The sequence below is a fragment of the Podarcis vaucheri genome, assembly GCF_965113315.1.
Source record: "Podarcis vaucheri genome assembly, chromosome: 3".
Lineage (NCBI taxonomy): Eukaryota > Metazoa > Chordata > Lepidosauria > Squamata > Lacertidae > Podarcis > Podarcis vaucheri.
The window spans coordinates 26807335-26819841 of record NC_138761.1 but is presented as its reverse complement, the minus strand read 5'-3'; the positions used below and the strand labels follow the sequence as shown (position 1 = coordinate 26819841).

Below are 12507 nucleotides of genomic sequence, written 5' to 3'. Positions count from 1 at the left end.
CATACATATATACCTGGCTCACTGCCATACACCGCTGCATCTAAATATCACAGTGACTGTAGGTTAGTGTGTCAGATTAAGCTTGGGGAGACTCAGGTTCAAATCCACATTTAGCTTATTGTGTGGCTTTGAGCTAGTCACTGTCTCACATGATAGCTGAGGATAAAATTGTGGGTGTGCAGGAAGATAACTGCATCCACCATCTTGAGCTTAGAGGAAACGCAGGATAGTTGAATGTCAAGTTCATTTTCTCTGTGTCTCTTTCCCATTCTTAAATTCAGTTCTCCAGATTTTCACATCAGTTGCAATGTTTTATTTCTTTCATTCTTAAAAAAAACAAGTTCTCATGAAAATTTAGCATTTCCGTGCAAGTTCTTTCTAAAACACAAATCTTGGCATGTACTTTTACCTTATACACACATTTGGCAAAACAATTTCCCCTTATGCAATGTATTTTTGTACACTATTTTCACTAATACATACATTTTTATCCAAACATGGACTTTGAACCTGTTACTTGACTGGAAAGCAATTTTTGTACAGCTTACTGTATTGCAAAATTTATTGAAAGAGCAAATTTTGAAGGATGGCTGTGGTTTGGCTCATATCATAGAATCATAGAATCATAGAATCATAGAGTTGGAAGAGACCACAAGGGCCATCGAGTCCAACCCCCTGCCAAGCAGGAAACACCATCAGAGCACTCCTGACATATGGTTGTCAAGCCTCTGCTTAAAGACCTCCAAAGTAGGAGACTCCACCACACTCCTTGGCAGCAAATTCCACTGTCGAACAGCTCTTACTGTCAGGAAGTTCTTCCTAATGTTTAGGTGGAATCTTCTTTCTTGTAGTTTGGATCCATTGCTCCGTGTCCGCTTCTCCGGAGCAGCAGAAAACAACCTTTCTCCCTCCTCTATGTGACATCCTTTTATATATTTGAACATGGCTATCATATCACCCCTTAACCTCCTCTTCTCCAGGCTAAACATGCCCAGCTCCCTTAGCCGTTCCTCATAAGGCATCATTTCCAGGCCTTTGACCATTTTGGTTGCCCTCCTCTGGACACGTTCCAGTTTGTCAGTGTCCTTCTTGAATTGTGGTGCCCAGAACTGGACACAGTACTCCAGGTGTGGTCTGACCAGAGCAGAATACAGTGGCACTATTACTTCCCTTGATCTAGATGCTATACTCCTATTGATGCAGCCCAGAATTGCATTGGCTTTTTTAGCTGCCGCGTCACATATATTGTTTTGGAAAGTGTGGATTGTTTTGTTTCACCTTTAAATGCAAGCTAAATCAAATTTCTCCCTCATACCTAGAAGCACATAGGCAGGGCCAGCTCACCTGTGAGGTGGGATGAAGCAGCTGCCTCAGGCAACAGAAGCCCTTTAGGTGGCGCCCTGCTCTGGCAACTTGTTTGGCTTATTCCTCCCTGCCCACCACAGAAATATAAGGGGCTTCTGGAGCTTGTTTGTCTCCAGGAAAGGCAAAGGAGGTGGGACCGAGCGAGTGACGCCATGAGCCACATGAGAATATAGGGCAATACAGTGGTACCTCCGGTTAAGTACTTAATTCGTTCCGGAGGTCCATTCTTAACCTGAAGCACCACTTTAGCTAATGGGGCCTCCTGCTGCTGCCCCGCCGCCAGAGCATGATTTCTGTTCTCATCCTGAAGCAAAGTTCTTAACCCGAGGTACTATTTCTGGGTTAGCGGAGTCTGTACCCTGAAGCGTATGTAACCCGAGGTACCACTGTACTTCTATTAGGACCACCCGTCAGTTAAATAAGGTGAGTGTGGGGATGTAAGAAAAAGCTGTGAATAGTGTAGTTGCTTCCCAAGTATGCAGCTTCTCATAATATAGAAGACTTTGCAGGTACAACTAAGTTTGACTATCAAGGTGCAAGACATATTGTAAGGTGCATCCAGTGCTATCAGGACAAAAACAAAACAAGTCGATGCTTCCCCATGTTTGAGAATATAAAATTCAGAAGTTACTGGAGTCTGTCCAAAGTCCTAATCAGAACACACATAACTTGACCCTAGGGAGACGGAGAACAAAAATAAAGAGCAATGTGATGGTCTTTATATACTAGGGAATATCTATATACTAGGGAATATTTAGGTGATGTGTAATGTAAAAAAATCAATTGGAACCAAATTTTGTAGTATTATATACAGACCATTTGTAGATCCCTAAAAGACAGGGTACAGGCTCATGAGGCAAATTTGCATAAATGTGCATATGTTAATGATGGAGAAAATAATTTCATAAAACACCATAATCTTGACGATTCCATTTTCTTTTGAGTTTATGGCCTAGCTAAACTGAAAAGACCTGTGCTATGTAATTAATGTTCCAAAACACTGAAAATAATAAATGGTTAGAATTTATGGTGTCCACTGTATGCATGAAAAGAGAATCAGCTAGGCATGACAATTGTGATTAATCTTGAATTGTTTTGTAGACAGATGAAAGGAGATATTTGGAGACATTCAATGAATAGGAAAATTAGTCAAAGTCTTAATAGAGAAAGACACTGAAAAATGGTTACATGCAATCACATGATATTATAATGAGGGCTGATCTGAAGATCCAAATGATTTTAATTGGTTTTAGGATTATGACATTGGGTTGCAGCTATTAAGATTGCTGTGATCCCTTGACTGGTGAATAGAAATCACCTGTGTAATCTGGAAGTGTATAAAAAACATTGCTTTGAATGTGGTTCTTTACAGCCTTATTTTTGCGGAGGATAGCTGCACAAATTGCCTCCAGTCTTCGCACCCCTTAGTTGTGTGGGTGGTTTGTGGTTTGTAGCTGGTGCTACAATGTTAATTAGGGGAAGTGTAGAGATGCAACTCAGCTTGCTAAGGGGGTTGCATGAGGTTAAAGCAGATAGAGAAGGAAACTTCCAAGATTCCTAAACTGCCTCACTGTCCTTTGACCTCTGTACTGACCTTTCCTCTAATGTTACATGGTTATTCTCAATTTGTGGCTCTTGCTTCCTTCCTTCTTTTCAGACCCTCTTGTAGAGAGGAAATCTTTGGAAGTACTATACCTGTACCGTACTTTTCTGTGTATAAGACTAGGTTTTTTTTACTTTTAAAATAAGGTTGAAATTCTGGGTGCGTCTTATACACAGATAGTGCATATGCCCATTTTCTAAATTTGGGCTCCCCAAAAGTCAGGGGGCGTCTTATGCATGGGGATGTCTTACATACGAAAAAATACGGTACTTCTGCTAAGTGCAAGCAGCTAGTATGGCTCCCTTGCAACTCTATCCCAGCTTGCTAGAACTAGCTCTTTTCTGCCCAAGTATGTACAGTATTTCCTACAATAAACTTAGTGTCTTGTTTTTCGGTACCAAGTTTCCCTTGTGTGATTGCAACCAAGGTAAGCCTGCTCTCCTACAAGGGTTCAGTAAAGACAGCTTCCAAGTTGTGTGCTAACTCTGCAACATAAAGGTAAAGGTAAAGGTACCCCTGCCCGAACGGGCCAGTCTTGACAGACTCTGGGGTTTGTGCGCCCATCTCACATCTATTGGCCGGGGGCCAGCGCTGTCCGGGGACACTTCCGGGTCACGTGGCCAGCGTGACAACGCTGCTCTGGCGAGCCAGAGCCACACACGGAACGCCGTTTACCTTCCCGCTGGTAAGCGGTACCTATTTATCTACTTGCCCCCGGGGGTGCTTTCGAACTGCTAGGTGGGCAGGCGCTGGGACCGAGCAGCGGGAGCGCACCCCGCCGCGGGGATTCGAACCGCCGACCTTTCGATCGGCAAGCCCTAGGCGTTGAGGCTTTAGCCCACAGCGCCACCCGCGTCCCAACTCTGCAACATAATTCAAGATTAATGCTGCTCCTCCAGTCCCCAGTGTTCATGTACCAGGGGCAGAGTCAGCATCATTAGTAGGGCAGAAAGTGACACTACATGCACACCAAACCGGTGTGTATCTCTGCTTAGAGTGGCTTCCACCTAACAGTCATATAATATGCTGCCCCAGTGGCCCCAGCAGCCTGGCAGAAGAGGTGGTGCCATCCTAGCATTTATCCCACCATGTTGGGAACTGCTGCTGGGCCTGATTACCTAACGGTGGGATACCTGATGGCATGTAACTTCCCAAACTGAAGTCACATTTGCAGGTGGGGGAAAATCATCTTCGTTTTCTGTATTCCAGTATCTTATGCTGTCAGATATTGCATAGTCAAAATAAAAAATTCCTTCCAGTAGCACCTTAAAGACCAACTAAGTTAGTTCTTGGTATCAATACCAAGAACTAACTTAGTTGGTCTTTAAGGTGCTACTGGAAGGAATTTTTTATTTTGACTATGGCAGACCAACACGGCTACCTATCTGTAACTGGAGATATTGCATACTTCCTTCAAACTCCCCAAAGGCTCCTCTATGAAGCAGAAAGCTTCTGTTAACGAGACCGTCAGTGAGATTATTCCCTTGCCAGGCTAAATATGTGCCTGATCTGTTACTACAGAGGAAAGCCAAGTCCAACCAAGCAATTAGGCAGTTTTTCATTGATAGACATTTTTGAGTTTAAAGCCTACTAGGGAAAGCAGAAGCAAAGTAATAGAAACATCTGAAGAAGGTTTATTTTAATTACTCTGTATTCCACTCGCACATTTATATTTTATAAATTGCATTTAAATATAAAATATCATGGCGGCATTCAGACTAAAACTGCAGTATTACAAGAAAAATGTCCATTGTTACATAATGTTACATTCGTGGCTGCACAGTTATGGTATTAAATATGATACTCCTTAGTAATATTTAATGGAAACATTTAAGCATAATTGCACCAGGTAGAAAAGGTACGGCCAAGTGCTTACAAAAATCAATAGGTGATCTATAGAAGTTCATTTAATATTACTCACCGGAGGAGAGATTAAGAGGAGGAACTGAGAAAATGCTATATGATCAAACTCTCAGAAGATTAAGAAACTTAAAGAAAGGGCATAGCTTGAATTAAGATACAGACACACACACACACACAAAGTGTGGAGAAAAATATAGTAGCTCAAAATTGTGATAATTTTGGTGAATGTTATAGCTTTAGGTCAAAAGTCTCTGAACCCAGTGCCCTCCCCACACTTTGGACTACAACTTCCGCTAGCTCCAGACTAATGTGTGTGTCACTGTGGCCACATCTGACATCTCCAGAAAAGAACACAGTTGGCCAGCTTTCCATAATTGGCCCAAAACATTGCTTTTTGCTACCAAAACATGGGTATCCAGGTTTAGGATTGAATCTATTTTTTCCAGTTCATTATATATCATCTCCCAGAAAGCTTTTATTACCTTACACGACCACCACATATGATAAAAGGTACCTTCTTTTTCTTTACATTTCTAGCAGGTATTTGTACTTGTTCTATACATTTTTGCTAACTTACTAGGAGTCAAATACCACTGGCACATCATTTTCATATAATTTTCTTTCAGTGTACAACATGCCGTAAATTTCAAATCTATTTTCTATAACTTCTCCCAATCTGCAGTCTGAATCTGCAATCTGTTGCCCAGTGTATCATTACAGATTTAACCTGTTCATCTTTTGTATGCCTTTCCAAGAGCAATCTACACATTTTTGACAGTAATTTAACACTATTTCCCAACAAACCTTTTTGGAATCTTGATATCTCATAACTAAAACATTTCTTCTTATCTGTCTTAAAAATATCATTTAACTGGTATATCATTTAATTGGTATATTTAATTTAATTAAAAATATCATTTAAAAGGAAAACAATGACTGAGTACCCCCCCTCCCCCATTCTAAAAAATCTGTGTCAGGCTGCCTGAAGATGATTCCTGCTCACCAAAGGTGAATAGTCAACTGGCAACTAGAACAGTACAACTGTGTCACTTTGGAGCAAATGTCTTGGCTAAAGTGAGTTGGACAAAGGACACACACACAATACATTTAAAGCACTCATATACCACTTTGATACTATTTCCCCAAATAAATCCAGGGAACTGTAGTTTGTTAAGGGAGCTGAGGGTTGTTGGGAGACCACACACAGAGCTACAATTCCCAGCCCAATTAGCAAATGACAGTTCCCCAGCATTTTTTGTGGGAAGCTACGACTGTTAACCTGAGAGTCCCATGGACTGCAATAAGATCAAACCGCTTGATTCTTAAGGAAATCAGCCCTGAGTGCTTGCTGGAAGGACAGATTGTGAAGCTGAGGCTCCAATACTTTGGCCACCTCATGAGAAGAGAAGACCCCCTGGAAAAGACCCTGATGTTGGGAAAGATTGAGGGCATAAGGAGAAGGGGACGACAGAGGACGAGATGGTTGGACAGTGTTCTCGAAGCTACCAGCATGAGTTTGACCAAACTGTGGGAGGCAGTGGAAGACAGGAGTGCCTGGTGTGCTCTGGTCCATGGGGTCACAAAGAGTTGGACACGACTAAACAACAACAACTGTTAAAGTGGTCTAAGGGTGCTTTAAACTGGGGAGCCTTAGGCTCAATTCTTGGTCCTCCGCAGAGCTTACTGGTTTATTTCTTTCATTTATATATTTAAAAAAAAGAAAAACCAGCTAAGGCAATTGCCAATATAAAAACAATTTCAAATCCAATACAGGTGCTGACTGGGATAAAAAGCGTCACTTTGAAGGCCCAGTCACCATCACAGCCTAGTCAAATTTGCAGGATTGTTGTGTGGATAAAAGGTGGGGGGAGGTGCCAAAATAAAATGATTTTGTGTCCTGTCATATAGGCTACACACAATCCTAACTTTCACTAGCTGGCTTTAAAGTCTGTTAAGATAAGGAAGAAGGGCTAGTACAGTACTAGGTTTGGTAATAAGTGTATCTTCTGCAGAAATGTTGCCATGTGTCTTCACCTGTGAGGAGTGCTCCAATTCAGGGCTCCGCCAGCCCGCTAGCAATGTACCACTCCGGGGTGGTCCATTCCATTCCACCTCCCCCCATCCTGTTTCCCTACTTTTCTGTACCGATAAGACACAAAACATTGAGCATCCTGAGTCCTCTTAGGGCTGTCTTATGTCTCATTGTTTCGCTTGTTTGTCGGTAGAGGGTTTTGTTTTTTTATTCTTCTAAAAACCAAACATGCTGAGCTGTCCCCCAGGGCCCTATTTTGGCTACGTAGCAATGGGTACTTACTATTTGAATTCACTACCGGAGGGGCTGATTTCTTTCATGTTAAAGTGGCCATTCTAGGTAGGTTTCAAAGCATTGCCATTCGCCCTGAGTTAAGGAGTGGGCCAGATCTAAATGCCTTCCATACAGCAGGGGGAAATGAGGCACCACGAGGGAGACGCTGCTGGTGTCTGAATGGTCAGGAGACTTTTTAAAGTGTTAATTTTTTTTGGGGGGGGTGCCATTGGAGCCCTTAGAATTGTAGAGTTGGAAGGGACCCCCATGTTAGAATTCCTGCTCCATGATTGCAGTCATGGGATTGTTGTCTATCACATGACGGTACATGTTTTGACTCCACAGAGTGGGAAGTGATGGAGACAGGATATTTGTGTTACTGTGTTCCATAAAGTGGGACTATTGTCCTTTGTTCTTTTCCTCTTTGCTGTCTGATGTTAGAGAGAGCGAGAGCCATGTTGCAGTGCTCCGTGTGTGTTTATATGTAAATAAAGTAGATTAGCCAAAATGTTGAGTTACACATGTAAGGTCTGTTACACATGATGTGCAAACTCTGCGGATCCCTAAGTGTGCCGGTGTCTGTTGGCATCGGTCGCTGTGATGTTCGGGCAGAAGCTTTTGAAGCTCCCGAACAATCTACCAGGAGGGAGAGAACGTGCCAGTCGGGCATGTGTTTCTACCAGGGTCCTACTCGAGTGTAGGCTGAACTCCTGACATCCCATGGGTCATCTAGTCCAACCCCCTGCAATACGGGAATCTTTTGCCCTACGTGGGGCTGGAACCCAGAACCCTAAGATTAACAGTCTCATGCTCTGAGCTATCCCAGGTCTTCTGGGATCTTCAAATACAGTGGTACCTCGGGTTAAGTACTTAATTCGTTCAGGATGTCTGTACTTAACCTGAAACTGTTCTTAACCTGAGGTACCACTTTAGCTAATGGGGCCTCCTGCTGCTGCTGTGTCGCCGCCGCATGATTTCTGTTCTCATCCTGAAGCAAAGTTCTTAACCTGAAGCACTATTTCTGGGTTAGCGGAGTCTGTAACCTGAAGCGTCTGTAACCTGAAGCGTATGTAACCCGAGGTACCACTGTACCTCAAGGGCTGTCACATGAAAGATGGAGCACGCTTGCTTTCTGCTGCTCTGGAGGGCAGGACTTGAACCAATGGCTTCAAGTTACAAGGAAGGAGATTCGGACTAACCAGGAAAAATTTTCTGGCAGTAAGATCTGTTTGACAGTGGAATGGACTCCCTCGGGAGGCTGTGGACCAGGCATAGGCAAACTTGGCCCTCCAGATGTTTTGGTACTACAACTCCCATCACCCCTAGCTAACAGTGGTCAGGGATGATGGGAATTGTAGTCCCCAAACATCTGGCGGGCCGAGTTTGCCTATGCCTGCTGTGGACTCTCCTTCCTTGGATGTTTCTAAGCAGAGATCTGGTGGCCATCTGTCATGGATGCTTTAGCTGAGATTCCTGCATTTCTTGGGGTCCTGACTCTTGGGGTCCCTTCCAACTCTACAATTCTATGCTTCTGGGAAAAGAGAGCGAACTACCTCGGGCCAGCGCCGTCCACCTGGCAGGGAACCTTGGGCGCGAGCCCAACTGAGGTCAGAGAGACTTCCCTTGGAACAAACCAGAGGTCAGCTCGGGATGCGAATCAATGCAACCCGATCAGCCTGTTCAGGGCAGCTGCTCCAAAGAAGCCCTCCTGCCAGCGAGCTCTGTTGGGCGACCGGCCGGCAGAGGGCGCTGCCGGACAAGGTCCAGGCGCGGCGGCTGGGAGGCGGCCGCGAGCGGGGATGCAGCGAGCGAGCGGGCGCGGGAGGAGGGAGCCTGAGTGGTTGGGCGCGAGAGAGGAGCTGATGCTGCAAAGCCGCCCGGAGGGGACCATGAGGAGCTCAGAGCGGGAAGAAGAAGACGAAGACGAGCGCGCAGAGGCAAGCGCCTAGCTTCGCCCGGCCGCCGTGCCCGAGCCAGCGCGCCCGACTATGGCTGGGGGAAGGCGAGGGCTGGTGGCTCCCCAGAATACCTTCCTGGAGAACATCGTCAGGAGATCCAACGGTGAGGAGAGAAGGAGATCCCGGCGGCGGTGGGACGGGGAGGGAGCCGGGAGGACCACCCTCCCGGGCAGAATGCAGGGAGCGCTGCTGGCGGTGTTCGCGTGCACGTGTGAATGCGTCCCCGGTCGGCCCCAATGCGGGACTCGCGAATTCGGGCTCGATCCGGAGCTCCTCCTGGCTCAGGTGGGGATGCCTTTTGGGTGGGAGCCCGGAGAAGTCTGACAGAAGAAAAAGTGGTCCAGATCCCTCCGTGAGGAGGCAGGTTCAGAGGAAACCCCGCAAGGCTCCTGGGCCCCATGAAATGCCACTGTTTTGGGGGGTTGGGGAGGTGTTGTTGCACGGCCGGTTTAGGGGGATGCTGCTGCTGTTCAGGGCGGGATTGGTGGTGGGAAAAGATCAGCAATAATTCCTCCTGCTCCCGAGCTCTTGGGATGATGTCCTAATGTAGACTCCTTGCAGTGTGCGTGCGTGTGTGTGTGTGTGTGTGTGTGCAGGGTGTGTGTGTGTTGGGGAGAGAATGCTCCTCCGTTCCCTTTCCTGGGGGAGTCCTTCCCCTTTCTCTCGCCTCCCCACTCCCCCGCCTCGCTTGCTCAGGGGCTGTCCCCTCCCTTGTTACTGAGGTTTTTGGTGCTATGCAGACCTGGGAGTCTCTCTTTGCGGAGGCTGTAGTGAGATCCTCAGCTAGAGCGAGCGAGCGAGCGAGAGGCGCTTGGATCTAAATAGGCTTCCTTCCAGACTTCACCTCCCTGCAGGTGGAAGCCGACAGGGAGAACCTGTCTAAAATAACAGCCACACACTTTAAAAGTGCAGCAGGAATGGGGGGACGGGGACGACACCCTGATGCGTATCTCTATGTAGTTGTCGAACGGGTGTGATTTCTACATTTGTTTTGTTTCTTTTTAAAATAGGCTGATACTTCCATAGGGTGGGGTGGGGGGGTAAAGAGAGAGGTTTTTAGGCTAGAATGCTCTTGAAGGTTAATTCTGACAATTTAGACTAAGTACTGACTAATATCAGTCCCTGGCTGGCTCCAAGCCCCCTCCTATCATTCAAATAAGCCACTGTTATACAAGAAGAATCTTGCAGGTCATTATAATCTGGTTTGCTGAATCTAGTGCACAGTGAGAAGTCACATTTGTGTGTTCAGGAGAAGATACTGATTGGGGGAAGTTGTTTAAATGCTTAAGTATGGCTAAAGGGAATTTTGAAACAGTTCTGGTTGAAAGATCAGAAACAGTTCTGGTTGAGGTCATTTATTGTTATTATTGTATTTCATTAATTAATTTATTTTTAATTAAAACCCCCATTGCATGTTTGTATTCCCTAACAAACAGCCTCCACTTGGTAAACAGAGCAGGAAAATTGAGGTGGGAAGGACCTTAGTCTCTGAATTGTGTGTGTGTGTGGCTTGTCCCTGCCTTATAATTCTCAGGCTAACAGGATGACCCACGAATTTTAAAGCCACATTAGCATTAGTTCCATCGCACTGAGCCAATCGAAACAAACATGGTACCAGCTCGAACCCATATAGGGTTAGACGTGCCTGTCTCTGTATAGGTCTGGATTTATTTATTTTATGAAGTGGATTTTTCTTTCACCTTTCTGTTGGCATGAGAGTTCTGGAGGGCTGCTGATTGCAAGTTTGCTGTCTCGCCAGGTTTGTGGTGTGTGAATGTAAAGGAGGGCAGGGATCCTCTCCTTTGAACAGTTACACAGAAGAGAAAATTGCAGCAGATTCAGCTGTTACCACCCCTACATGACAAGCTGTCCAAATTCCCCTCTTCCGTTGAAAGGCAAATTGCTGGGAATGGGATTGAAAACAATGCTGTCAATATCACAACACCGTTACCCAAATCTATGGCGCAACCCCACTTGGAATACTATGTGCGTTCTGGGCTCCGCACCTTAGAAAGGATGTCATTGAGCAGGAAAAGGTTCAGAAAACCAAAATGATCAAGGACCTGGTAAACTCCCCTGTGGATAAAGGTTACAACATTTGAGTCTTTTCCATTTACAAAGAGAGAGATAGAGAGAGAGAGATTGGCAATGGGGATATGAGAGCAGTGTATACAATTCTGCATAGTGTGTGGAAAGTGAATAGAGGTAAGTTTCTCTCCCGCCCGCCCCCCAGCTCATATTTCCAGAACTGAGGGATGTGCTAAATGGTGAGAGATGCAGGAGAAGCAAAACGAAGTTCTTAGTCTATGGGAATCACTTCCACAAGATGCAGATGACTTTAAAAGAGGATTAGAAAATTCATGGGGGATGAAGCTATCCATAGCTATATGATACCTCCAGGATCAGATACACCATGCCTCTGAATACTGAAGAGGCCAGAATATCAGCTAGACAGGGCTCTCGCATCTTGTGATTCAGGGCTTCCCAGAGACACCTGGTTGGCTGCTGTAGGAAAGAGTATTCTGCACCCGGTAGGCCTTTCCTCTGATCCAGCAGTGCCCTTAGGTTCAGGCACCTTTTCCTCCTCTCCCAAAGGCTCGTTCCAGTGTTATGTGTTTGCAAAATTATGACCCAGTTCCTTCCTTTCAGTTTGATTAATTGCAGCTACTTGAACAAATAAGAGCTATTGGCACAAGTATTGATGAGCGAGACGCAGGGCTGGAATCCAAATGGGGAAGGCACACTGCCTCTAAAGATGCTGGGGGGGGGATTCAGCTACACAATGATAAGGCAGATATACAACTTTAATAACTTCCAGAAACACTTTGCTGTTTTAAATGGGTTACACTGTAGAGGAAATCACCTTTTGATTGTTCTCCATGCAAACCACGATCACATTAATGTATACTGATGCGTCACTTCAAAATGTAAATTAGTCCCCTCCAGCCCCAATCCATCATTAAAAGTGAAAGGTTTTACTTGGGAGGAGAGGAGAAATATCACTTGTCATTAACACAGTAATGGCCAGTGCTTTCTTCTCCTCAAATTATTTCACTGTTGTCAGATGAATACGCCATTCAATCAGCACCAACTTTAAAAAAAACTCCTCTAACTTCCTAGCGCCTGCCTTCATGTTTGAATAATATTATCATTAAAATGTCATTTTGAAGAAAGCGCTGTGTGGAAATTGACATGTCCTTGACTTTCCTTTTCCTTCCCCCAATAAGAGGCCTGATGCAAAACCCACTGCCTTTAATCAAAATTCATCAATGGCTGCCAAAAAGTTCCTAAAACAGACTCTCATGGTGGGCAGACTTCTGGCTTTCAACGTTTATTTGCTAGAACTCCCAAGATCCATCAACCAGGGGGTTGCAAAAGGACATGTATCTACCTGTAGAAGGGTGCAAGGGACA

At 45.1% G+C, this 12507-nt stretch overlaps 1 protein-coding gene and 1 long non-coding RNA gene across 5 annotated transcripts in view; both read left to right on the top strand.

Moving 5' to 3' along the window:
- LOC309529766 overlaps nt 1-12507 on the top strand; it is a 589156-nt gene that overhangs the window by 39628 nt on the left and 537021 nt on the right. The window lies entirely within an intron of this gene.
- KCNH1 (potassium voltage-gated channel subfamily H member 1) overlaps nt 8959-12507 on the top strand; it is a 233148-nt gene continuing 229599 nt past the window's right edge. For all 4 annotated transcript variants that reach the window (XM_082217421.1, XM_082217420.1, XM_082217419.1 and 1 more), the window contains exon 1: nt 8959-9197. In XM_082217421.1, coding sequence (XP_082073547.1) covers nt 9125-9197 — 73 coding nt within the window. In that variant the 5' untranslated portion in view covers nt 8959-9124. The remainder of the gene's footprint in view (nt 9198-12507) is intronic.